The sequence below is a fragment of the Archocentrus centrarchus genome, chromosome 13 (assembly GCF_007364275.1).
Source record: "Archocentrus centrarchus isolate MPI-CPG fArcCen1 chromosome 13, fArcCen1, whole genome shotgun sequence".
Lineage (NCBI taxonomy): Eukaryota > Metazoa > Chordata > Actinopteri > Cichliformes > Cichlidae > Archocentrus > Archocentrus centrarchus.
The window spans coordinates 21707038-21735034 of NC_044358.1; the positions used below are offsets into that span (position 1 = coordinate 21707038).

General features: G+C 40.3%; 1 protein-coding gene and 1 pseudogene across 1 annotated transcript; both read right to left on the reverse strand.

The window, feature by feature from the left end:
- Positions 1-1909: 1909 nt before the first annotated feature.
- LOC115790429 (extracellular calcium-sensing receptor-like) lies at positions 1910-5920 on the reverse strand. The gene is made up of 9 exons (XM_030744249.1): positions 5757-5920; positions 5196-5490; positions 4949-5035; positions 4411-4680; positions 3978-4184; positions 3623-3898; positions 3110-3337; positions 2898-3021; positions 1910-2820 (listed from the first exon to the last, which is right to left on the reverse strand). Exons 1-9 carry the CDS (start codon positions 5864-5866, stop codon positions 1910-1912), a joined length of 2508 nt encoding a protein of 835 aa, XP_030600109.1. The 5' UTR covers positions 5867-5920.
- Positions 5921-12066: 6146 nt separating this feature from the next.
- LOC115790430 (extracellular calcium-sensing receptor-like) lies at positions 12067-27319 on the reverse strand (annotated as a pseudogene).
- Positions 27320-27997: the final 678 nt, after the last annotated feature.

Sequence of the window (27997 nt, forward strand, 5' to 3'; positions counted from 1 at the left end):
TACGCTAAGCTCCCTCTTCACCTCTAAGTCTGAGGCCATGGTCCTCAGCCGGAAAAGGGTGGAGTGCCATCTCCGGCTCAGGAATGAGTTCTTGCCTCAAGTGGAGGAGTTTAAGTATCTCGGGGTCTTGTTCACGAGTGATGGGAGAAGGGAACGGGAGATCGACAGGCGGATCGGGGCTGCTTCTGCAGTGATGCGGACGCTGCACCGGTCCGTCGTGGTGAAGAGGGAAGGAGTGAAGTGATGTGAAATCTTCATTACAAATAAAACACCATCCATATTAAATTACTGTCTTTGTGAAAAAGGTTTGCTGTGTTTAAAAAAAATGTTGCTTGATATAAATTAATCAGTACATTTTTGTCATTTTTAGGCAATAGTTTGATGATATAAAAAATGAAATAGCTCTATTTGAAACTTGAAATGACTGTTTTAAATGTTTAAACTAAAACACAATCAAATTAAAATACTTGTAAAAGAGTGGAAAAAAAAGGAAAATATACAATTTAAATACAAGAAAACGTAAATGTTATAGTTTAAAGGTGTAGGACTGCATACACTTACATTGGGAATGTAAAATAGGAAAGAAATGAACTGAAAAACCTTGTAGTAAGATGTGCAGACAATTAATATCCTGCAAGCCTAATTTTCTTTTCTACCCCTTATATCTATTTCTTTAATTTTACAAAGTTAGGTGATTTCATGGTTGAGTTATAATTTCCAATATGGTTTTTACAGAGCCCAGTGTTTTGGGGAATTTCTTTATTCATAATGATTTTTTTTTTTTTTTGTAAAGAACATTTATAAATAATTCAAGCTAAAGTCATCAGTGAAACCCAGTGATATTCTTGTTAGGATAAAAATTCACAGTTTTTCATGCATGGAAGTTTGTCAGTGAACCTAAAAGCTCTAGCATTATACACAGTTTTCTTGTGTAATCCTTATTTCATCTATTCTAACTACTTCCTGGTCAATCATTGAGCCCACACTTCATACTGATGTTAATGAAGTGCATTTATTCTTCTGAATTAGTTAATATAATCTTTATAGAACACAGTGAAAACTGAAATTGGGGAGATTAAGAGTTTAAATGAATATTTGTCATAACAAACAGCTGATTTCCAATCAGTGAAATACATGTACAGTAACTCAGTTAGACTACATTACAACATTCTGGTTACCTCTAACATTACTTCCTCTAGCTAAACAACTTAAATAGATTCAAATGTAAGTTCTGTTAACCAACTGTTACTCTATTCAAATATACCAATCAATACAATTGTCCTATATAAGAATTCAATTTGCAAACATAAACACTGATAACTTACAAACCCAACTATGTGAAATTCAAGCTCTTGTCGTGAACAATGCTAAAACAGGAATTCTCAAGTAGTAGACGAGTAGCATTCAATGTGGAGTATGTGTTAATGTGTCAACAGCCTAGTACATGCCACGTAGCTCATACACAATGACATAATTCAAATGAACTATCGTTATGCAAATTAAGGTTTCACACCATGACAAATGTGAAATGTAAAGGAAAGTTATTTTACCATGTGTGCCCTTGACCAGTTGTAGAATGACCAAAAAAAGAAAAAATTCAATTGCTAATGATAAAAATGGATAAAAAAGGATACTTGTATTTAATTTTCATTTTGTCCATAGGTATTGGATTTAACCTAATATATGAATGGAACTGACTTCTTTATATTCAAAGAAAGTTATAGATGAGTTTCTTTTTAAAAAGTATACCACCCTAATTTTGTTAGTATTGACATTTTTGAAATCAGATCCAGACAGGCCAAATATACAGGCCAAAGATTTAAAATTAATATTTGATTTATTCAAATGTCTATATTTTTCTCTGCCTGTACTGTACATTCTGCCTGTCTTTTGACATTATATGAATTGTTTATGACTCAATGCCACGACCCATTATAGCTTTCTTTGTGTTCATCTCTGGTCTCAACAAGATTATGTAACATTTTGGTCCAAACAGTGTGATCAAGAGTCCAAAACTTGAGGCCAGGATGGCAAATACCTCCACTGCATCTGCAAGATTTCCTGGTGAGCTGATATAAGCAGGAACAAAGGCCACCCACACAGCACAGAAGATCAGCATGCTGAATGTGATGAGCTTGGCCTCATTAAAACTATCAGGCAGATTCCTTGACAGGAATGCAATTAGAAAACTGAGGAAAGCCAGGAAACCAATATAACCCAATAAGACTGCAAAACCAACAGTGGACCCAACTGCACACTCATAAACTATCTTATCATTGTGATATTGGGTGTTTTTATGTGGAACTGGAGAGGATGAGACAAGCCAGGTAGTGCAGATGGCTGCCTGAACAGATGTAAGAACCAGAACTGTTCCTCTCTGCTGCATAGCACCAAACCACTTCAGACTGGCTCCCCCTCCTGGCTTGGAGGCTTTGAACACAGCCAGAACAACCATGGTTTTTACCAGGATGCATGAGACACAAAGCACAAAGCTGATCCCAAATGCTGCATGCCTGAGTTGGCATGTCCACAGCCTGGGTCGTCCGATGAACAGCAGTGAACACAGGAAACACAACTTAAGTGAGAGCAATAGCTGGAAACTGAGTTCTGAATTGTTGGCACGTACTATAGGTGTTCTGCGATGGTAGATAAAGATCCCAAGAACAACAGCACATATAAATGTGCCCAGCAATGAGGTTGCTGTCAAACAAATACCCAGAGGCTCATTGTAGGAGAGGAACTCTGTCTTCTTAGGTACACAGTGGTCACGCTGGGGGTTTGACCAGAAATCCTCTGGACAACTGGTGCACTCCAAGGAGTCTGACAAAAAGGTGAAGATAGTCAAATCAGTAATATATTTATTATAAAATTATTAAATATGCCATGCCTACACCTACTGCTCTTATTATTAATTTTTCCCTCAGAACAAGGAATGCAGTCAAAACAGCATTCAGGTTCCCCCTTCTTTCTAACCATGTGGGTACCAGGAGGACAGCTCTCACTGCATACTGATTGAGGTGCCTATGGGACAAAATCAAATATTACCAGCTAGAATGAGACATACTGTACATTTGAGTAAAGGTATGACTATAAATAGACCACATATAACCTTTTTGGATTCAAAGTTCCAGAAGATTTTGTCTTCATGTAGTATGAGTTCTTCACCATTGAAAACTGACTTCTTAACCTCACCCACATTCTGAACTTTAGTGCTTCCATCAGGGAGCCACAACCAGTTCATCACATCATAAACTGGCACTGCATCACCATTCTCATCAAATGACACTTGATCACCAAATGAAGTGATGAAGTTTACTCTTTCCAAGTAATAAAAAAGCTGTTAAAAAGGGATGTAATCAAATATAATAACTGAATATATAAATATATCAATTAACTAAACTCCAAATTAAAATCCCACAAGGCCCATCACTAATAATGCTTTATATATACACAGGTTAATCTCACAGATTTAATTATATTAACCACATCTTTTGCTGAGGAGTATGGACAACCATTTTTCAGTGTATTACATGGCATGGTAGTAAATGTCACAGCCTAAATCCTTTCTGTAATTACAGAGAAAAATACTTAGTCATAGGTGGAGTGTAAACTGATATCACACCTGCCAGGGTTCCAGTGTTTGCAAAGTGGCACAGCTGTTCCCACTGAAAGGCCCTCTTCCTGGCTTGCACCGCAGCATGTCATCAAGGGAATATGCCAGAGCATACACAGCTTTGTACACATTGTACTCAGGCCGGAGGTTGGAAATGTCCAAGTACTCACTGTCCACATTTTCTAGATCTTCCTGTCCAGTGCATAGTGCACCTCCACCTTCCACCCAGCCTGCTGGAGCGGGTGCAAATCTGCACTGAAATGTGAATTCCCAAAACTGATTCACCTGAAATAAATTGAAAACTGTTTGTTTCACATAAAAATATAATTATTGCAACTACCATAGAAAAGGGTTAAACTCTCACCATGCTGTTTCCATAACTATTGTCATGCTGTAGGTCGGGATGTATTTGTAACAGGAATTCCCTGAGCCCTGGTATTTCACCTCGACGAATGGCGATGCCCAGTGTACCACCCAGGTATGGCATAAGGTGAGGTGTTTGGAGCACAGCAGCTGCTGTCCAGGCTTCACTGGCCATCCACTGCAGACCTGTTACATTCTGCCTCACTACCTGTGATTTGCATTATAACAAATGTGTACAGTGATTTTTTTTAATTTTTTTTTATGTAGGAAGTACTTTAATGACATTACTGTCATTCAAGTAGTTGTTCATCTTTCAAATTAATTCTACATGACTTTTCCCTTTTCTGCACTCATTCAAACAATTACATAATTTATGCTTTATAGTGATGCACATCTTTGTAACTATTAATAATCAAATTGTTTTAAAGCCAAACCTCTTCCATAAGGTTCATCATGTGACTCTCATGTGCAAAGACAATGACAACTCGAGCTGTGGATTTTTTCATCACATTCACAATTCTCCGGAGTTCATCTGTGTTTTTTTCCCAGGGCAAAACCTCAACATAAGCCAGGCAACCTTCACCAGACAGACTGAGCTCAGAGTGGAAGGATCTGGCTGCATTAATTCCATAATCATCATCACTGACAAGCAGACCTGCCCAAGTCCAGCCAAAACGCTTTAGAATCTGAACCATAGCACGTACCTAAGTGAAAACAGATTTATTTTATTAGTTTTATTTTTTATTTTTTCATTAATTAATTTATTTTAAAAAATAAAATACTTGCTCATCAACATCCACAACAAACTGGAATATTGCAATTTAGCTTTCTTTACAACCATACAATTATAAAATAGGATTTAACTGTAGAAACACTCAATTTATTTATATTATTGTGTATTTGGTTATAAAAGTGGGATTGTCTTCCTGAAAATTTTGTTTTTCCTTTTTAATTTCGCTGATACATATTCACCTGGAAAGCATCACTTGGAATTGTCCTAAAGAAGGATGGATACTTTTGACGGTCACTCAGGCAGGAACATGTGGCAAAATAACTCACCTGTGAAAAATAAAGATTGTAAATTCTACACATATTCAAAGCCTTTATAGTCCCTTCTAATCGAGTTGACTGCAGTGGGTTTTTATAAGTGACATTACATTTTTTAATAATAATCAAAATAATGCAAGAAAAATATAACACGATTAAGTAGAAAACTTACCATAGGTACTCTGTACAAACCTAAGACAGTGGAGATAGCAATACAACGTGTAGAGGAAGAATCACCCACAATCCCTAAGACTGGAGGATTGCCAGCACATGTATCATCTAATATAATTTTCTCCTCTTGACCACTGGCTAATGACAATGCTGCACGGAATCCAATTCCAAGTTCAAGGCAATTGTCATAGAGAGTGTATCCCAGTGTTATATTAGGTAGCAGGTTGGAATTTCTGTTGATCTCATCAATGGCAAAGGCCATGGTTTGCGCCTGCCTAAATCCTAGGACATCAAAACTAAGAAAAAGCACAGTTACTGTTGAAAAATACAGAAGGATTCCTGTATAAAAAGAAGTTATTCCTGAAAAAAAGATTCTGCAAACAGCACACATTATAGCAAAATTTCAATTTAAAAATTTTATTTAAAGAACACAAAAGAAGATGCACTACTTAAGATATATGCATTTTTTTCTCAATGGTATTAAGACAAAAAAATGTAATTACATTATATAAAATGCATATGTTGTCAGTTATGTTTTGTGCTGTTTCCCTGTTATATTTACCTATGGCAAGTAGGTTGTTGTTGCTCTGAGGTAAAAGACAGATCAAAAACACTTGTAAAAAAGTGGACTTGAAACAGCCCCCCCAGAATCACATCTCCAGTCTTGTACATCCCATTTAGATGAAACTGCCCCAGTAACTGACAGGAGGAGGGAAACAGAGAAGAGGATACAGAAGACGAAAAGTAGGAAAAGTAGGAATACAGCAAACTAAGCAAGAGCAAATTGGTTTGTAAAGATGACCATATTTCCATTTTTCTGAGCCTAGTCATAAGGTTTCATTGTTTTGCCATTCCCTTTTATTGACATGCTGTGTTGTTTAATCGTTCAGACCACCCATCAGGGAAAAAGAAGGAGCAGGAGTGGGGCCTCAACTGAGGTTGCTTTTTTATCCAGGCAGACTTAGGTAACACTGCGAGTGAATCATTTACTGACGGGAATTAAGTTTTGTTGTGTCTTTTATTTTGTTTTATATTTATCAAGTGATACAAAGGAAGAATAAATATTCTTTTGGTCCAACCAATGCATCCGGTGTCCACTGAGCAATGCATATCAAATCTATACTTCATGGACAGCAAGGTTCATAGTGAATGTTTTAGTTTAATTTTTTTTATTGCTACTCTAAGTGGGTTTCACTGTGCGTGCCATAAAGTATCTTTTTTTTTGTGTCTTGTTCTGAAAGATATATTTTCTTCAAACTTTGTAGTTTCAGTTTTAAACTTGAGTATATATATTTACTGAAAGTGGCACTCATCACTAAATTTAATTCAAATGTATTTGTATTTTTTCTGGAAAAAACAAACAAAAATATGTGTTGAAATAAGCCACATACATAAATCTACCCTCAGAATAGGTAATTCACTGTCAGATACACAAGTAGTACAAAGAACACTCAAAGTGTTCTATTTGTCTATGGAATCAGAAAAAATTGTCATGTGTTGAGATGTAATGACCCAAATGTGGGAGGAAGCCTCATTAAACAAAATGTGAGTTGTTTTTTTAAATTGCTCATACTAAGTCCAAAATAGCAAAGTTCCAAATAAAGTCCAAAGTTGTAATCTGCAGGAGAACATGAGGGAAACACAAAGTAGAACAGACATTGTGACAAAGACTAAAGGGAAGTACTGGACTATGTACACATGAAACTGGAAAAGGGAACATAACAAAATAATAATAATTTTCTTCTTGCCCTTGTCTCTTTATGCTCTCTTTTCATCCTTACGTGCTTTTTTTCTCATCTCTTTCCCCTCAATCCCCAACTGTTTTTATCAGGTGGATTGGCTTGTTCCCTTGATTTTTGCTGATCCTTCTTCCATAACTAGCCAGATCTTCTCCAAAAGGCTAAGATGTTTGTTTTGAATACAGCATAAGTGCATCGTGTGGTGCAGTGGTTAACACATTCACTTGGCAAGTGAGAGGTCACTGGTTAGATTCCAGTCAGACACAAATCCCCTTTGGGGTTGTGTCAGGTAGGGCATCTGCTGTAAAAATTCTGCCAAATCAAACATACATTTGCTAGCCACTGTGACGACACTGTGTGGCAAGGGAGCAGCTGAAAGTAGCTGGTTCTTCTTTGCTTTGAATAGAGCATAAAAACTGTACTGTATTTTTTTCCTATTTTTTAGGGAAATGGATCTATCTTTTATAGAATAGAATAGAATAGAACGAGAATAGAATAGAATGAGGTTGGAGGGCCACTCCTGTTCAGTGCCATGCAGTAGAAAGTCAAACTCTAAAATAAAAATAAAATAATCTAATATAATCTAAAAATATACAGAAAATAAAACACAATGTATAAAATATAATGTATTAAGAATACAGAAAATAAGAGAATGTATAAAAATATATATGTCGTAAAAAAAATAAAATAAGTGTATACATATATGAAGGTGTGTCAAAGCAAGCAAAGAAACAGTTAAGTTCCTCTGCTAGTGACAAACTCAGGTCTCAGTGTTTGCATTTTGTTTTATGACAGTGGAGGAACCGAAATTAACCTCAAAATTACTTTATTAGATTAACACTGACCATATTGTCACTGACACAATGTGTTTCACAGACTTCCTGCAACAGTGCGAATGAAATTATTGTAATATCCACGTTCCACATATCCACATACGTCAGAGCCTGCTGACGTACTGTATCACAGTATGGTACACCAGCTGCACTGAGGCAGACAGGGTGAGGCTTCAGAGGGTAGTCAAGACAGCACAAAGAATCGTTGGCTGCCCTCTCCCCTCCCTGATGGACATCTACACCTCCCGCTGCATCAGCAGTGCCAGGAACATCATCAAGGACAGCTCACACCCTGGCTTTGACCTGTTTGACCTGCTGCCCTCTGGCAAGAGCTACAGGAGCATCAAAGCCAGAACAAACAGACTTAAGAACAATTTCTTCACCAAAGCAATCACCACCCTGAACTCACACACTCACCCATTCTAACTGTGCAACACCCACATCTCTGTGCAATATTATATTATTCATACTGAACAATAACTATCACACTTATACTGTGTAATATCCAATATTCATTCACTAGTGCAAATTCACTATCTTCATTATTATATGTATACACTTATTTTATTTATTTTTTTTTTACAACGTATATATTTTTATACATTTTCTGTGTTTTTAATACATTTTATTTTCTGTATATATTTTTATACATTTTATTCTCTGTATATTTTATACATTGTGTTTTATTTTATATTTTTAGATTATATTAGATCATTATATTTTTATTTTAGAGAGTTTGACTTTCTATTGCATGGCACTGAACAGGAGTGGCCCTCAAATCTCATTGTACATCCTGTATAATGACAATAAAGGCATTGTATTCTATGTTTAATTGATGTGCAGCTATCTGCCACCAGATGGAGCTGCAGCCCTGACATTGTTATAGAAAAATGTCATAACCCTGTTAATCTTGGCCTGATATTTTTATTAGGTCCAATATTCTTAGTTGTTTGAAGTTTTATTATGTAACCTGAAGCACACCTCCAGAGAGACTCCGTCATTGCCTTCCGTGCATTTCCGTCTACTTCCCCCAAGTTTGTACAAAGATGCAAAAAAACTAGAGGGACAAATGTGTTTGCACTTTAAAAAGCTGACCACAGCAAAGAGTAGGACCCAGGAGGGAAAAAAGTCCCAACATTTTATGTTTCTGTTGGTCGGCACTGCATGTAAAACACAGGGACACGGTAATTAACATGCAGTTGCACAAGCATAGACGCCATCAACAACATCAGTCACTTACATGGGTTATGTCGTAGCTCTACAAAGACCCAGCGCTGAAGTCTGAATCACGTGTAAGCTGGAAGAGGAGGCTGGGGGAGAAGGAGGTCTGCCCTCCACTGCTCAGGCTGCGGCCTCACAATCCGGCCTCAGATTAGCAGAAGAAAATGGATAGATGGCAGGATGTTTGTATTGTATTATCATTTTAGATTTTTAACATTTATTGAGATGTATGTCATGAATTGTAGAACAATGAGCATCGTTCATAATGTGTGGCACAATGGGCCACACTTATAAGTTGCAATTTCTTAGTTTTTCGGACATTCATTTCTCATATTTCAGTGATGCATAAAAATCGTTTGCAGTATCGCGTTTTCATATATTTATCATCAGTTTATTTTAATTTTTTTCTTCATTATTTGGAGTATAACATAAAGTGTTCATAATGCACGGTGCTGCACGGTGCAACACAAGTGTGATTTTGAAGTGTGATTCATTATTGAAGAACGCATTAATGGTTTCAGATGCCTTTGTTTAGACAGTTTTTGACATTGTCCACTAAGCAGTCCTGTAATGTAACTTGATATGAATGTTTCTTACTTTTAGACTAGTTGATTAGTCTATTTTTTCTTCCCTTGTTTAGTCGGCCAGGAACATCCCTTAACCTTGCGTCGCTCCAGGATCTCCTTTGGAAACTGGTCATTTACGCTGAAGTCCATCCCTCTCAGCTCCTAGCCGTGGCTCTTCGCCAGCTCTTTTTGCTTAAATTTTTTAACCACAATCGGTCTGGGTCTGGGTCTGCATCCACGTCCGTTTGGTCACTTCCATCCCAGGCGGTAAACACGATGGAAGATGTTGCTTTGTACTGTGTCCTCTGGGAGCATCAGGTGAGTTTGTATAAAAACTCTTTCACCGTTGTTTCCGGGTCTTCATCTGTTTTCTCCAGTACTCCTGAAAACACAAGGTGCTCCCTCATGCTGCAGGCCTAAAGCTTAATAACAGTTTCTTTGATTTTTTTAAATTTTTTATTTTCTTCTGAGAGCTGGGTCATTCCTTCAGTGAGGGACTTCACTGACTCCCTGAATTTGGCGTTTCTGTAGTGTTCCGTAGTGGCGTCACCTACTGTTGGCCGAATTGGATGCCTCAAATGTCCATTATAACTCAGAGAAAATTAATGATTGTCATTGACTTGTTTACTTATGAGGTTAGTCATTATTGTAGGAACATCAAAACCGCCCCAAACAGTTTGTGTTCTTTCTGATTGGTATCACATGTCCACATTCCTAAAGTTTTCAGTATTGTTTCTTGCAGTTTTACTGGTCGTAGCTTTGGAAATTAATATTAACACAGACAATGACCACATTTTCTAGGAGGCCTTCAGTGAGATTTGCATTAAAAAAACTTAACACAAGGACAAACATCTATAAATTATATATTCAGGGCATGCACATGATCTAAATAAAATTATTATATCAACGATTTGTTTAACTGACTTAGTTTTACTACAGCATATAACAATTCAATAACAATAACAACATATGGCGGTAATCAGCATATCACATTATTAGTGATAACTATAAATGAGCAAAATATGTGATGAGCAACTGAGCTAGCTTAGATGGAATAATTCTGTCTTGGAGGATGTTCACTACAGCTAAACATACAGAGGAACACTCCACATTGCACAGAGAATATCTCTGGTGAACTGTGATAACAGACAGTGGTTAAACAGGTCAGCAGGCACTCTGGCTAATGGCTGATGTCACAGCAGGTTGAGAGTTCAGGTGGTCCTGGGCTTTGGGGTCTGGTTCTAAGTGTTTTGCTGGTCTTATAATCTGTTTCAGGATGTGGAAAACAGCAGAAATCCACACCAGGTTTATGGTGAAACCGCGTCTTATTTTTTCCTAATTATTTTTAATTTTCTTAATAATTCATGATTGCTGAGCTCTTGAGCCATACTGTATTTGAATACAGTATGAGGTTTGAATTATCATTCAAAAGGTGAGAATGATATGCATGTGACATATCCAGAGGTGAGTGGATGTTTTAAGCTGCCACTCAAACTGGTCAAGTACCATTAAATCAGTTTGTTCAGACTGTTATCATAATGTTGTTTGACATCATGCACTACTTTTTACTTCAACATTGTTGACACAACTGTACACTCTTTTCAAAGTTATTTCTTCATTTTATTATTTTTGATACATTGTGTATATTAATTTTATATTGTATGCACCACTGTGGTTTATGTGGTTATTGTTGATCAGTTTGTTCAGTGTTTCATTTTGAAATATGCTTTCATCATCTTAGCATGAATGTGGTGCTTGTTTTCCACCACTATTCAAAGAATGAAAGAAAGATGAAAAGAAAAATGGTTGCTGTGATACACTATATTGCCACAAGTATTCACTCATCTGCCTTCCCACACATTAACTTCAGTAACATTCCCATTCCCTTTGCAGCTATAACAGATTCAACTCATCTGGGAAGGCTTTCCCAAAGGTTTACTGCAATTTTTGACCATTCTTCCAGAAGCACATTTGTGAGGTCAGATATTAATGTTGGACGAGAAGGCTTGACTCATAGTCTCCACTCACAAAGGTGTTTTATCAGGTTGAGGTCAGGACTCTGTGCAGGTCCACACCAAACTTGCTCATCCATGTTTTCATGGACCTGCTTTGTGCACTGGTGTGCAGTCATGTTGAGGAACCAGACAATGTCTTTTACAGTTCTATTATGCATAAGGTTAAATTTCACCATGAAGTGTCCCAGAGTCAATACTAGCATTTAAAAACTGATTTAAACTTTAGTGGCATTTTGATTAACAAAATGAAGCGTACATATGAAAGCAGAATAGCTACCATATGTTCTCACTCTCATGGTGCTTTCAGAAAGACTGTTTTTTCCCAATGCAGTTGTTTAAATGTATTATTCATTTATTTACTGTGTAGTTTTCTACTCTATACGGAAAACTTTATGATTTAATTCAATTTAAAATTAATATTTGATTAATTCAAATGTATATATTTTTTTCTGCCTGTACTGTATATTTTGCCTGTTTTTTTGAAATTTTATGAATTGTTTATGACTCAATGCCACGACCCATTATAGCTTTCTTTGTGTTCATCTCTGGTCTCAGCAGGATTATGTAGCATTTGGGTCCAAACAGTGTGATCAAGAGTCCAAAACTTGAGGCCAAGATGGCAAATACCTCCACTGCATCTGCAAGATTTCCTGGTGAGCTGATATAAGCAGGGACAAAGGCCACCCACACAGCACAGAAGATCAGCATGCTGAATGTGATGAGCTTGGCCTCATTAAAACTGTCAGGAAGATTCCTTTACAGGAATGCAATTAGAAAACTGAGGAAAGCCAGCAAACCAATATAACCCAATAAAACTGCAAAACCAACAGTGGACCCAACTGCACACTCATAAACTATCTTATCATTGTGATATTGGGTGTTTTTATGTGGAGCTGGAGAGGATGAGACAAGCCAGGTAGTGCAGATGGCTGCCTGAACAGATGTAAGAACCAGAACTGTTCCTCTCTGCTGCATAGCACCAAACCACTTCAGACTGGCTCCCCCTCCTGGCTTGGAGGCTTTGAACACAGCCAGAACAACCATGGTTTTTACCAGGATGCATGAGACACAAAGCACAAAGCTGATCCCAAATGCTGCATGCCTGAGTTGGCATGTCCACAGCCTGGGTCGTCCGATGAACAGCAGTGAACACAGGAAACACAACTTAAGTGAGAGCAATAGCTGGAAACTAAGTTCGGAATTGTTGGCACGTATTATAGGTGTTCTGCGATGGTAGATAAAAATCCCAAGAACAACAGCACATATAAATGTGCCCAGCAATGAGGTTGCTGTCAAACAAATACCCAGAGGCTCATTGTAGGAGAGGAACTCTGTCTTCTTAGGTACACAGTGGTCACGCTGGGGGTTTGACCAAAAATCCTCTGGACAACTGGTGCACTGCAAGGAGTCTGACAGAAAGGGGAAGATGATGAAATCCATACTATATTTAATATATATGAAATGAAATATACCATGCTGAAACACCTACTGCTCCTATTAGTGACTTTTCCCTCAGAACAAAGAATGCAATCAAAACAGCATTCAGGTTCCCCCTTCTTTCTCACCATGTGGGTACCAGGAGGACAGCTCTCACTGCATACTGATTGAGGCGGCTATAGGATGAAATTAAATATTACCTGCTAGAATGACATGTACTGTACATGTGACCAAAAAAACTAAAGGTCTGTAAAACCATATATAACCTTTTTGGATTCAAAGTTCCAAAAGATTTTGTCTTCATCAAGTATGAGTTCTTCACCTTTGAAAGCTGACCTCTTAACCTCACCCACATTCTGAACTTTAGTGCTTCCATCAGGGAGCCACAACCAGTTCATCACATCGTAAATTGATACCACATCACCATTCTCATCAAATGACACTTGATCGCCGAATGGAGTGGTGAAGTTCACCCTTTCCAAGTAATAAACAAGCTGTTAAAAAGGGATGTATGAGAAATAAATTAATTTTCACAGCATAAACAGTGACACTCCATATTCTATAATCTAATATAAAATATTATACCTACCTATATTCATAAATTCACTAGATTTTAACTAAAAATTAAAGTCACTTCATTAATGATGCTGTATAGATACTAGGGATGGCACGATACCACTTTTTTATGTCTGATACCGATACCAATATTTTACATCTACATATCTGCCGATACCGATACAAATCCGATCTTTTTAAAAAGACAAACAAACAAACAAAAAAACCCAATTGTTTTTAAATGCCTGGATGCAAGTCAAAAGTCTCTCACACAACAAAATAAAAATCTTTTAGCTGTCCCACGTACAAGACTAAGGACTAGGGGGGACAGAGCTTTTCATGCAGTGGTGCCAAAGCTCTGGAACTGTTTACCACTACAGCTCCGTTTAGCTCTGAGGGGTCTTTTAAAAAACAGTTTGAAAACTTTTCTGTTTAACCAGGCTTTCTGTTGACTTTATTTTCCATCCATCCATCCATCCATTCTCTTCTGCTTATCCGGGGCCGGGTTGCGGGGGCAGGAGCCTAAGCAGAGAAGCCCAGGCTTCCCTCTCCTCCAGCTCATCCGGAGGGACCCCAAGGAGTTCCCAGGCCAGCCGAGAGATATAATCTCTCCAGCATGTCCTGGGTCTTCCACGGGGCCTCCTCCCGGTGGGACATGCCCGGAACACCTCACCCAAGAGGCGGCCAGGAGGCATCCTAATCAGATGCCCGACCCACCTCAACTGGCTCCTTTCGTTGTAGAGGAGCCACATTCTTTAAATATGGTAATGTTAATATGTTTTTAACATGGTGTTTTATATGTTTTGTTTTGTTTTTTTGATATTGTGTTTTAATTATTGTACAGCGCTTTATGACTTGTCTGTGTAAAGCGCTATATAAATAAACTTTACTTACAACAATAGCTCTATCACCTGAATCCTGTTGCTCCTATGTGAGAAGGTGATGCATTGGCTTATGGCATGTTGCAAATTTCATTAGGGCTGCAACTATCGATTATTTTAGTAATCGAGTATTCTATCGATTATTCCATCGATTACCCAAGTAACTGATAAGAAATACTTTTTTCGTATTAACAGTTCATCTGCATATTTTAACTTCTGTACTGCAGTTTTTCCCTGTGTGAAACAAACAGGGTGGATGGAGCAGCTACAAAGTTCTCTTTTCTTCACTTACTGATCAGGTGGTTGATGAAGGCCCACCAGGTGTTTCCCAGTAAAGGTTTAATGGTGGTTACAGGGGAAAAAAAGCTTCTTTCAGACACTAGAAAAAAATTTCCTTTCGCTCCATCTGAGCTCACCGGCTCCAGCTCTTTGCGCTTGTGCAGACAGACTGCACGTAAAACAGCTGATTGCTCTTGTTGTGTTATCAGTGTTTATGTTGAAAAACTCAAGGCTGTGTGAGCGTAATGTTGTAATGCTTTGTATTCACAAGCATTCTCCTAAGTACGTTTCTACTGCATGTCAAGATTTAGTCACTAATCAGGGATTAAAGTATAAAAAATATTTTGACTGGGAAGGGGTCCTTACGGTGCCGAATGATCGCTAGTGCTAATGGCGGCGCTCGCAAACTGGGAGCTGAAGTAGAGAAAAATAATAACAGCTGAAATTTTCAGCACAGCGAGCACAACTGTGACGGAGCGCCACCGTGGTCACTGATTACGGGCAGCGGACATGAAAGCGTCTCCACCGGCATGCACACATTTCAGGGGTTATTTACATCGGCAGTGGGAGACAGCGTTATCTTCATGGTAGACAGGTAAAACCGCAAACACATCACAGCGCTGCCGAAAGCCGACAGTGAGTAGTTTTTTGGTTTTGTTTACTTACGGGTCCTCAGGATGGGGTGCGTAGTCTGCCGGGTGCCCGCTGTTAGGGAAGTCGGAAGCGCAAGACGAGGCTCAGCGCTTCCGGTGGTTAAATGGGAGGTTTGTGCGCACATTTGGGGTCACGTGAACTGCATTATTTTGTTTTTTTGGTTATTTTTCCTTTTTTTCCCAATGAACCTACCTGTTTTAGTTACCAGTAAATAGTTATGTCAATGTGTTTCCCTTGTTTAATTATTTTACAGCATAAATGTGAAGACATACGGTCTAGAGGGGAAAAATATCCGAATTAATGCCTAGTGAGAGGGGCAACAGGTTTAAAAGCGGGCTCAGTAATGCAAAGAGTCAGTCTGCTGATGGTTGCAGTGAAGGTAGCCTGTTGATTGTAGCACCATAGAGTTGGGGAAAAGTTGAGTTCCCAGTAGCTTGTAAAATACTTTATTTATTTTTTCTATTGTTTTCTTTGTATTTTTCCTGCCTTGGCATCACTGTAAATAGTTTTGTGCACTTTGGGAGGCCGGCTGAATAAAATTCCAGTCAGAACTTTCCGACTACGCCATCAATTTTTTGTGAGGAGTTTTTTTCTGGAAAGAACCCCGTGACAGATGGTGTCAGAAGTGGGACGGCTAGTCGGAAAACAAAAACCCGCCGTCCAGTGAAGCGCACAGGACTGCGCTCTCAGCGGGGAGGACTCCATGAGGAGAAGCGCTCCGTGAAGGACGAGTCAGCGTGGGAGTCAGCCCCCACATCGGCTTCATCAGCAGAGGATAATGACGTAGAACCAGGCGTGTCAGGGCTGGCAGCACCTAGGCCGTCGTCCATGCCAGGTGAAACTGATGGAGAACTGCTGGCCATGATGAGGGATTTCCTGGCAGGTCAGCAGAGGAGGGAGGAGGTTCTTTTGGCTGAACTCCGAGGACTGAGAACCTCTGTCCGACCAACTGGGCAGGGGCAAGGAAGTCCTGCTCACCCACAACCCGGGGAGGACCGGGCCGCTGAAATGGCAACCCCGACTACAGTGACGGCAAGCAGTCCCTGACTGGTCCGGCCTACACCTGCACGCCAGTGGCCACCCCGAGATCCTGCAGAGGAGGCCCCCTCTCATCAATCCCAAGAACTAAGCAACCAACTGGACCAACCAGTATCAGAGGGTAGGCACTATGCAGGTCCAAAGATTCCCCCCTACCAGACAGGGGAGGACATTGAGAACTATTTGCTACGTTTTGAACGTATGGCCAAAACCTGGAGATGGCCAGAGAGTGAGTGGGCTTGTCGACTGGTTCCATTGCTTTCTGGGAAGGCGCTGGAGGCCTACACTGCCATGGATGAAGAAAGAGCTAATTGCTATAATGACTTAAAAGGGGCACTGCTAACAAAGTTTGACATTTCACCTGAGACCTACCGACAGAGATTCCGGGCCCACCAGATCCCACCTGGTGAGAACCCCACGGAGACGTACTACCGCCTTAAGGGACTCTACAGGTGCTGGATGCGGCCGGAGCAGCACACCAAGGAGGAGATTGGAGAGGCGATCATCTTGGAGCAGCTACTTCGAGTGCTTCCAGGAGAGTTGAGGACCTGGGTGAAGGAGCATGAGCCAGCGGATGGACTAACGGCTGCTAAGTTGCACTGCAGTACCTCAACGCGCATAGAGGAGTTCCAGCGGCATGTTCCATGGGGGCAGCACCTCGAGCATTGCACCAGATGGCTCAGCCAGGCCCAACCAGGAGAGAAAGTAATCCGAACTCGTCCGAAAACACCAGACCAGCCCCAAACCTGCGAGCTTCTGGTAAGGATATTGTTTGTTATTACTGCCAGCAGACAGGCCATAAAGCTTCTGTGTGCCCCATACGCAAAGCTAAAGTCACCGGGGCTTGCTATGCACCTCGACTAGAGATGGAGCCCACCGGGGAACAGAGATTGGGACGGCAGCGCTATAAAACTGTAACTGTCAATGGTCAGCAAGTAGCTGTTTTGTTGGACTATGGTAGCTTTATGTCCTTAGTCAAGCAAAGTCTGGTACCAGTGAGCAGTGTGGACTATGGTAGACCGGAGGACATCTTGTGTGTTCATGGTGATAAGCATGTGTACCCCAAAGCTGAGTTAACAGTGACTATTGATGAACAACCCTACATTTTCTCAGTTGGCGTAGTTCAGAACTTGCCAGTAGATGTCATCCTGGGAATGGACTGGCCTGTACTCCCAGACTTGCTGCGAGAACAGGAACGGCAAAAAGAAACTGATTTGGGGAAAGGGGAGAATGATGGAGTGACTGTCTCTGGTCCAGTGATGACTCGAGCCCAGACAAAAGCCTGTGGTCAGCCCCTTCCAGATCTTGACAGTAGTCTGTGTGAGGGTGGCACCAAGTGGCCAAGAAAGTCCCGTCGCCAACGCCGCTTTGAAAAGCAGCTATGGATGACGGGACCAGACAGGACAAGTTCCATGTGGGAGGTACCTAATAATATTGCAGTGTTACAAAGGGAGGATCATACGTTGAAAAACCTGTTTGCTAAGGTTAATGATGGGGAGTGGGAGGTGTCCTGGGAAATGAAAGGTTCATTGTTGATAAAGATGTGTTGTATGCAGTTGACGGTGACCACCAACGCCTCGTGATCCCAACTAGCTGTAGAAACCTCATCATGCACGTAGCTCACACACTCCCCTGGGCCGGGCACCTCGGACGGCAAAAAACCTACATGCAGGTTAGTTCACGTTTTTTTTGGCCATCTATGTACACAGACGTACAGAAATATTGTAGTACCTGTCCAACATGTCAGAAAACATGCCCTGCCCGTAAGTCAGACCGTGGCCTTCTGCAACCACTCCCCGTCATCTCCACTCCATTCCGTCGGATAGCTATGGACATTGTGGGACCTCTGGTGAAGAGCAGCAGGGGTCATCAGTACATCTTGGTGGTGTGTGACTATGCAACGCGCTTCACCGAAGCTTTCCCACTGCGGACCATCACTGCACCTAATGTTCTGCGTGCGCTGATACAGTTGTTCTCCAGGGTGGGAATACCGGATGACATTCTCACAGACCAAGGAACAAATTTACCTCCAAGTTGATGCAGCTCTTCCATAACCAACTAGGTATCTCGGCAATCAAGACGACACCTTACCACCCCCAGACAAATGGCTTGGTGGAAAGGTTCAACCAGACTCTGAAGAGGATGTTGCAGAAATTTGTAGCAGACACAGGGAAAGACTGGGATCGGTGGCTGCCCTTTCTGCTGTTTGCCTATAGAGAAGTTCCTCAAGCCTCCACTGGCTTCTCTCCTTTTGAGTTACTCTATGGCTGGGATGTACAGGGTCCTTTGGATCTACTCCGGAGACGCTGGGAGACTCCGTCCCCCTCCCCCGCCAGTCAAGGAGTTGTGCAGTTTGTTCTTGAGATGAGGGATCGACTGGCGAAATACCTTGGGGAGGCTGAGGTTAACCTGCGTGAAGCTCAGAAAAACCAGAAGACCTGGTATGACCAGCAGGCTCGACATCGTGAGTTGCAACCAGGCCAAAAGGTCCTGTTGCTACTCCCTTCGGCAAACAACAAACTGCTGGCGAAATGGCAAGGGCCATACACAGTTATCTGCAGGATGGGGCCAGTGACCTACGAGATCCATCACCCCGGAAAAAAGAAGCCGAAGCAGACCTATCACGTGAACCTGCTTAGAGAGTGGAAGGAGAGTCCAAGCCCGACTGTAGGGAAAGCTTTACTAGTAAAGGAGGTGACCCTCAAGCCCGAAGTGGAGCCAGGGAGGGAAACACCCCAGCTACTCCCTGTGCTGGCACATCTGGCACCACAACGGGCGGCCCAGCTATTCCGGGTGTTCCAGGAGGTTCCCTCATTGTTCTCTGCCAACCCTGGCCGAACCACCCTCGTTGAACACGTCATACGCCTAAAAGATTGTGAGGAGTTTTTTTCCGGAAAGAACCCCGTGACAACAACACACAAACACGGTAGGGAGCGGTGGAGCCATGGAAAAACATGTCAGCAATGATCCACTCAGTGTCAAAGGGAATCTGTCGCAGCGACAGAGAAATTTTTAGAATCTGAGGGGGGAGGTTTAACTCCTGACCCACTCCATTCCAGTAGGTGGCTGTAATGCAGCTGTAAGTTGGTTTGGTCAACCGCAAACCCACAAGAAGAAGATGATGACGGAGAACTGTAATGCAGTTAATGTGGGTCGGATTGGATCGGATTGCATTTTTTATTCCTTTCCGATATCCGATCCAATAATTTAGGTCAGGATTGGACCGATACTGAATATTGGATCGGCGCATCCCTAATACATACATAGGTTATGATCTTCCTGATCTAATTACATTAACCACTGGGATCGATGTAATTGGATCTAAGGAGTACAGAAAATACATTTAGCTTTTTCACAGTTAATGTCTTGGTATTGTAGTGAATCCTAGAGCCTAAATTCTTTTCTGAGTGCAATAGCATAGCAAACAATGTAGTCATAGGTGGAGTGTAAACTGATATCACACCTGCCAGGGTTCCAGTGTTTGCAAAGTGGCACAGCTGTTCTCACTGAAAGGCCCTCTTCCTGGCTTGCACCGCAGCATGTCATCAAGGGAATATGCCAGAGCATACACAGCTTTGTACACATTGTACTCATCCCGAAGATCGGAAATGTCCAAGAACTCACTGTTCACATTTTCTAGATCTTCCTGTCCAGTGCATAGTGCACCTCCACCTTCCACCCAGCCTGATGGAGCTGGTGCAAATCTGCACTGAAATGTGAATTCCCAAAACTGATTCACCTGAAATATATTGAAAATGTTTTTCATGTTTTTATACGAAAACAAGAATATATTCTTGCAGCTACCATAATAAAAGGTTAAACTCTCACCATGCTATTCCCATAGTTACTGTTGTGATACAGGTCAGGACGTATTTGTAACAGGAATTCCCCGAGCCCTGGTATTTCTCCTCGACGGATGGCAATGCCCAGTGTACCACCCAGGTATGTCATAAGCTGAGGTGTCTGGAGCACATCAGCACCTACTGTCCAGGCTTCACTGGCAATCCACTGCAGACCTGTTACATTTTGCTTCAGTACCTGCACATTGTATTATGCCAAGTGATATTGTAGCTAGCAACTAGTTTTGTTACATTATAATACCATTAAAGTACATGCTCATCCTACAAATTAATTCTACATGATTAGTTTTCTGCACTCATTCAAACAAAGACATGAAACATATTTAACACAGTAGACTGATTGAGAATTAGTAATAATCAAATTGTTTAAAACCCAAACCTCTTCCATAAGGATTAGTATGCGACTATGATGTGCAAAGACAATGACAACTCGAGCTGTGGATTTTTTCATTACGTTCACAATCCTCCTGATTTCATTTGTGTCTTTATCCCAGGGCAAAACCTCGACGTAAGCCAGGCAACCTTCACCCGACAGACTGAGCTCAGATTGTAATGATCTGGCTGCATGAAGTCCATAATCATCATCACTGACGAGCAGACCTACCCAAGTCCAGCCGAAATGTTTTAGAATCTGAACCATAGCACGTACCTAAGTGAACACAGTTTGAAGGGTAAGTGCATAGACTCAAAATCTTTCACTGGAATATCTGATAATTATCTTCCACAGCACACCACGTCAGAATCATTGCACTTTAGCCTTTTTCTTTGAGACCATAAAGAAAATAGTGTCAAACTATGTGTGTATGTGTGTGTGTGTGTATGTGTGTGTGGGGGTGTGTGTGTGTGTGTTTGTGTGAGTTCTGTTGCAAAACCTTCATTATTCTTTTTAAATTTTTGTGATTTTCACCTGGAAAGCATCACTTGGAATCGTCCTAAAGAAGGATGGATACTTTTGACGGTCACTCAGGCAGGAACATGTGGCAAAATAACTCACCTGTGAAAAAAATAACACAAACAAACAGACTGTTTATTTGACAAGTATCCAAAGTCTTATATTAACTTTTTCATGTTAAGTGATTTTATTTTGTTTGTTTGTTTGTTTGTTTTTTTAAAAGTGGCTTCAAACTTACCATGGGTACTCTGTACAAACCTAAAATGGTGGAGATAGCAATAGAATGTGTAGAGGAAGGATCACCCACAATCCCCAGGACTGGAGGATTTCCAACACATGTATCATCTAATATAATTTGCTCCTCTTGACCAGTGGCTAATGACAATGCTGCACGGAAACCAATTCCAAGTTTGATGCAGTTATCATACAGAGTATATCCCAGTGTCACATTAGGTAGTAGGTTGGAGTTTCTGTTGATCTCATCAATAGCAAAGACCATGGTTTGTGCGAGCCTAAATCCTAGGTCATAAAAACTAGCAAAAAAAAAATATTATTGAAAGATACAACAGAATAACATGTTGCAAAACTACTAATATTACCAACAACAATGCAAGAGAAATTTTCAAAGATGCTTCATTCAAGATAATGCATTTATTTTTGAATTATATTAATGCAGAAAGTGCAATTACTTAAAAAAAAAAAAAACATATTCATATTGGCGTTGACCGCCTGTTTCCTTTTTTTTCTTCTTTTTATTCCCGACATACTTACCTGTGGCACGTAGGCTGGTGTGGTTGTGAGGTAAAAGACAGGTCAGGAACACTTGAAAAAAAGTGAACTTGAAACAGTCCACCCAGAATGACATCTCCACTCTTGTGCATCCCATTAAGATGAAATTGTCCCTGTAACTGACAAGCGGAGGGAAACAGAGAAGAGGAGACATTAGAAGAAAAGTAGGAATACAACAAAAACAAAAAGAGGAAACTGGTTTGTAACAATAACCACATGACGGCGTTCTGATTTTCTGAGCACAGTCATTTGGTTTTATGACTCTGCCATCTTTTATTTAACTGTGTTGATTAAACTTACACACCACCCATTGGGAAAAAGAAGGAGCAGGGGCAGGGCCTAAAATTCATTTCATGTGAGACTGCTATTGTATCCAGGAAAGATTTATGTAATACTGCGAGTGAACGAGTGGCCAACAGGAAAATATGTTTTACTTGAGTAACACTGCCAGTGAATAAGTTGTCAACAAGAACCCACATTTTGTGTTTTGTTAATTTCATATTTTATACTTTTCAGTCAATATAAAGAAAGAATGAATATTGTTGTTCAACCAACGTACAGGGTAACTAAGTAAGTAAGTCAATTAAATTTTATTTGTATATCACCTTTCAAGGTAAACATCACAAAGTGCTTCACAACAAAATGCCAGAACATAAAAGCAAAAGTTAGCCAAACAGAAGTCTAAAACGATGACATCTTTAGCTGTTTATGGAAGAGACCACTGAGTCCACAGATTTCAAGCTCAGAGAGAGAGGGGGGGGGGGGGGGGGGGGGGGGGACTATTGCAACAGCTCTGTTTAATTTAGCTTTCAGCCTTGTTACCTGTGTTTTTTATTTGTGAAGGAATACACCTGAAACACTTTAATTAAAAAAATTAAGACATTTAATATATTAAAGAATCAGAAGATATCAGTCATGTACACGTGGGCTCTTGGTTCAGGGAGACACAGGCCTTCTCTGCAGCTGGCTGTTGCTCCCCTCCCCACCAGGGTTATTATAGTTAACGAAAACGAACGAAATAACGAAAACTGAAATTGAAAAAACATTGTCGTTAACTGAAATAAATAAAAACTAAAATTAAAAGGAAGAAACGACAACTAACTAAAACTGAATTGTGAGTTTACAAAACTAACTAAAACTAACTGAAATTATAGATATTGTTATTTTTTCAAAAGTCTTGTGGATTGATAGGAAATCATTTTTTTCCTCTCTCCGAGTTTAAGCTCGGAACGCCGTCGGGCAAATGGGTGCGCATGTGCGTGCGTGCGCACACCGCGCTGCTCCTCAGAGTCCCATGTGGTGGATAGCAGCGAGTGTCTTGTTGTGGATGATGTTGTGGATGATGTACGGAACACTTCTTAGTCAGGAAAAAAAACACCAACATCAAAGTAGACCTGAGAAGCGCACACAAGGCAGCTACGGAAACCGCTCTCATCCTACAAGGCAACCCGGCCTGCACCTCCAGAGAAACGTGACTACTCGTCGGGTCAACGCAGCCCACAACGTTGTGTTTAGTCCTTGTGCGTTTCCGGCTACTTTATCAGTCAGATAATAACAATCAGGACTAATAATCAAAGCATCAATATAAGGACTCACAAATGTCAGCAAATTCCTGGAGGGAGCTGCTGAAACTATGGGAATGGACGTGAAGGAATGAAGAAAGTGAAAAAACAGGGACAAATATGTTTGCACCCTAAAAACTGAGCACAAAAAGCGAGGACCAAAAAACCCCCAGCACACAACCACAAGGTAATTAACACACGCAATCCAGCTATACATGCATAAATGCGGACATGAGGTCGGACACTTCCGTAGGCTACAGAGGCTGCAAAGACCCTGCAAGTCTAATCAGCGAGCATCTAACCAAGCTAGCTCCAAAAAAGAAGCAGCATCAGGTGGAGAGAACATCAGGATGCAGCTGGATTTGAGCTTTGACTCTTTCAAGGAGTTTGTTTTTGTCAAACACCACATGTAGCTGTTGTTAATCTGCTGCACTGAGGCTGAACTTTATTGGGAGTTTATTGTAGAATTTATCGAGTTTTGGAGTTCATATTGTTAGCAGTTTCTCCCTGTTGATGTTTATGTGTGTCCTTAATATTACACACATTTAGCATGTAGTTCTGCTGTCTGTGAACAGTTGGTTGCTGAATTTATTTCTTTAAAGGGTATCTTTAAAGCGTACCTGATTAAGTATGAAAATACTAAAACTAATACTGAAACTAACTAAAACTAAGCATAAAACCAAAAATAAAAACTAATAAAAACGAGCAAAACCACTCTGAAAACTAATTAAAACTAACTGAATTAGAGAAAAAAAGTAAAAACTAACTAAAACTAAACTATAATGTAAAATCCAAAACTATTATAACCCTGCTCCCCACAGAGCAAAATCTCTAGCTAACCATAACATTTTTATACAGCCACTATCTACAAGCCAAACAGATATTCTGTGCTGTGGTTTGGCCTTCGTCATTGGCTCGTCCAGTGTCTGGTTCTCATGACTCAGATTTCTCTCATCAGCGATAGAAGCCCTGTACAAGAAGCACACCTTCTCCCCTGATGTTTCCCTAATCATTACAAGGCAGTTTTATCCAGATTAGTAACAGGACGTGGTGTCATTTAATTGTACATACTGTGGCCGAACCTTCAAGGATAAGCCAGCCAAGCCAAGCCAATTTTATTTATAAAGCACTTTAAAAACAGCAAGCACTGACCAAAGTGCTGAAAAAGGAAAACAAGACAACAATACACAAGGGAAGTGCAGATAAAAATAAATAAATAAATAAAAATAACATAGGATAAAAGCAACAATAACATACATAGTTTATCAAGAATCAAATAATAAAACAGTATAAAATAACTAGGTGAACTAAAATACAAAATAAATACACAACAACTAAAATCAGCATCTCAAACCTGGTCAAAAGCCAGGTGAAATAAGTGGGTCTTAAGAGAGGTTTTAAAAGTTGTCAGTGAAGAGGCCTGTCTAATTTTCAATGGGAGCGAGTTCCATAAGATAAATTGAGAGTGGGTAGTTAGTCTGACACTTTCTATCTGTCTAATGTCTAATGTATTTATTTAATTGTCTATTATTTTATTCAGCCGCTACCGTATTTTTCGGGCTATAAGGCGCACTTAAAATCCTTAAATTTCCTCAAAAATCGGCAGTGCGCCTTATAATCCGGTGCACCTTATGTATGAATTCTTGTTGTGCTTACTGACCTTGAAACAATTTTATGTGGTACACTGCGCTCAAAAATCTGTCGAAATGTTTTAGTGTGACTTTGGTAAGGGACGGTTAACAAATATCGACATTTTCCAGAGCGTAAGCGTACAACAGGTTTTCAAATAGTTGAGCGCTGCCGTCTGACCGCCGATGGCCGAAGAATCCACACCATTGCACCATTACGTGGTCTGTAGCGATATTTCCTCCAGTCTGGCAGATCAGTTCAAAGGCCTCATTGAATTCTCTAAAATAGAGATTCATAGATTCACAAAATGACTCTACTGACGATATTAGACAGGAACAAGCTGCGAGTACGGCGCAGCAGGTGTAGAACCAGCCAAAGCCGCCAGAGATAATTCAACAAGAAGTGGAAGCATTGTTTCAAAAATAGAAACCGTATGCAGTAAACTGCAGAAAACTATGATGGATTTTATTCTACATGTTCCGGCCTATTTCCATCTATGCTGGCCAGTATATTTGTGCGCAATCTGGTGATCAGCGGCCGGCGCTGTTGCCAACTTTTGTGTAACAAAACTCGCTGTCGACTGTCTCAAAAGTTGCTAAAGGACGAATCGAGGCCCGGGTGTGTGTGTGCTGTTCTCCTCAGTGCCAAAGAGAGGTCCGGGCGATACCAGAGCGTATGACCGGACACAGTACGAGCGCTGTATGTACCCAAAACATGGTGACAGCGGAGTTTTCAGGTTTCCGGTGTTGAGTCAAAAAGGGATTTCCTTTTTTTTTTTTTTAATATTTTTCTTTGCTTATATCTGTAAATACACTGGTGCACAGGATTTATGAAGGGCTTATATATAAAATGACTTGTTCTTACCTCATTAATAAAGAATATATTGCAGCGTCTGTTAAGATGTTGAAGAAGATGGCGAGAGCTTGCCAGCAAAAGTTGCCCTTTTATTAACAATTAAATGGTTGCTGTGTGCCGCAACCAAAACAAAACAGTAACAACAAGACTGACTCGGATAATGACAAGAGGGAACCCGACATGCTTGACGCTGAAATTGCCCAACTGTTCAACTCAGACACTGAAGATGAAGAATTTGATGGATTTGTGGAAGATGAATGATTTAAAACAGGGCCGGTTTTTGCTATGGGCAATGTGGGCGACTGCCCAGGGCGCAATCTATTTGAGGGCGCAAGAGTGCCGTCAAAAAAAAAAAAAACTCAAAACAAAACTCGCCAGTTTTGGGGGTTAGGTAGAGACTGATCCCAGGCCACACAACAAAAACTGCTTTAAAATAAATTGTATTTCATTCCTAAAATTAACATAGACCCACATACCTTCATAATTAATTGGGTTAGCTATGTGAAAAATGTAAAAAAAAAAAAAAATTGGCTACGTGATTTTGTTTACGTCACGTGACTCTGGTTGATTGACGGGTGAAGGGACTGTTGTCGAAAAGGTAATATGGATCAACGTAAAAGACCAAAGAAGCCATCAGGTGCACAGTTTAGAAAAAGAAGAAAAGAAGAAGAGGAGAAACGGGCAAAGCATAAAGGTATGCAGATTTCTGTGAGTGACGTGATTGACATTAGGCTATAGGCTATTTATTAGCCTCTTCCTAATATGTTGCTAATTAGTCACAGAGGGCGACTGTATTTGGTTTTTAGTTTTGCTGAATTAGAATTAGAATTGAGGCATCATGTCATGCAACTAATTTCACCCAGACAACTTAGTCTGGTTTGTGTTTGCAACACAAGTGCAAATTCACACATATGTCCTGACTGAGGATTTGTTTTTATTGCTATAGGCTATGCTAAATTGAATAACATATAATATACATTGACATAGCATTTTGTAAGCTACATGTCATATATCTTTTAAAATAAATTGTTGTGTGTTGTGCTTAGTTAATAGGATGTTAACAAATGTTAATAAAGTGCATCATGGTCATTTTAATAGGGTGCATGTGTGTTGTAAGTGTCATCTAACATATAATATTATGTTAATTGTAAATTCAGGGGTACTTCTGAAATATTTTGGAGCTGGAGCACCCACTGTCCAAAATGAGGAGTCAGATACTTCCACAGCAGCCACAGACATGGTCCTGGAGTTTGATGAAGGGCCATCTACCCCTGCAGCCACACAGGCCTCTTCAGGGATGGTCCTGGAGCCATCTACCATCTCAGCCTCATGTTCCTTGCAGGACTCCTCAGGTGTGTGTGTGTGTGTATTTTTGCATAAATTTTTACTTTTGTAAATACTATAAATGCTGTAAATAACATATACTAATGACAATACCATTTTCTCTTTATTAGAAATGCCTCAACCTGAAATCCCACCAAATCCTGTCCCTGAGGATGAGCTTCTGTCTACTGACCCTGCTAATTGGCCTTCAGTTCTGACAGAATTTGGACACAGCTGGTTTGCCAAGTGACCAAGTGAGGTACCTGTTGACTTTGTTTTCCCCAGGAATGAGTTGAATGGAAGAAGTTGCCATCACCAGTATATCAAGAAGACATTGGTTAATGATGAAAAGATTCCCAGAAGCTGGTTAGTCTATTCAGAGAAAAACAACAGCCTTTTCTGCTTCTGCTGCAAAGTCTTTTCTAAGAGGACAATTAACTTAACAAGCTCAGGCCTGACAGATAGGAAAGTTCTTTGCTCACCTCTCACGACAACAGTCCAGAACACCTCAACTCCATGAAAATATGGAAAGAACTGGCAGTCACGATTAAAAAGGGGGAAACAATTGACAACCAGGAGATGGCACTTCTAGAGGCTGAGAAGATGAGATGGAGAGCAGTATTGACCCGTTTGATTGCAATTGTGCAGTCTCTGGCGGTGAGAAATCTGGCACTG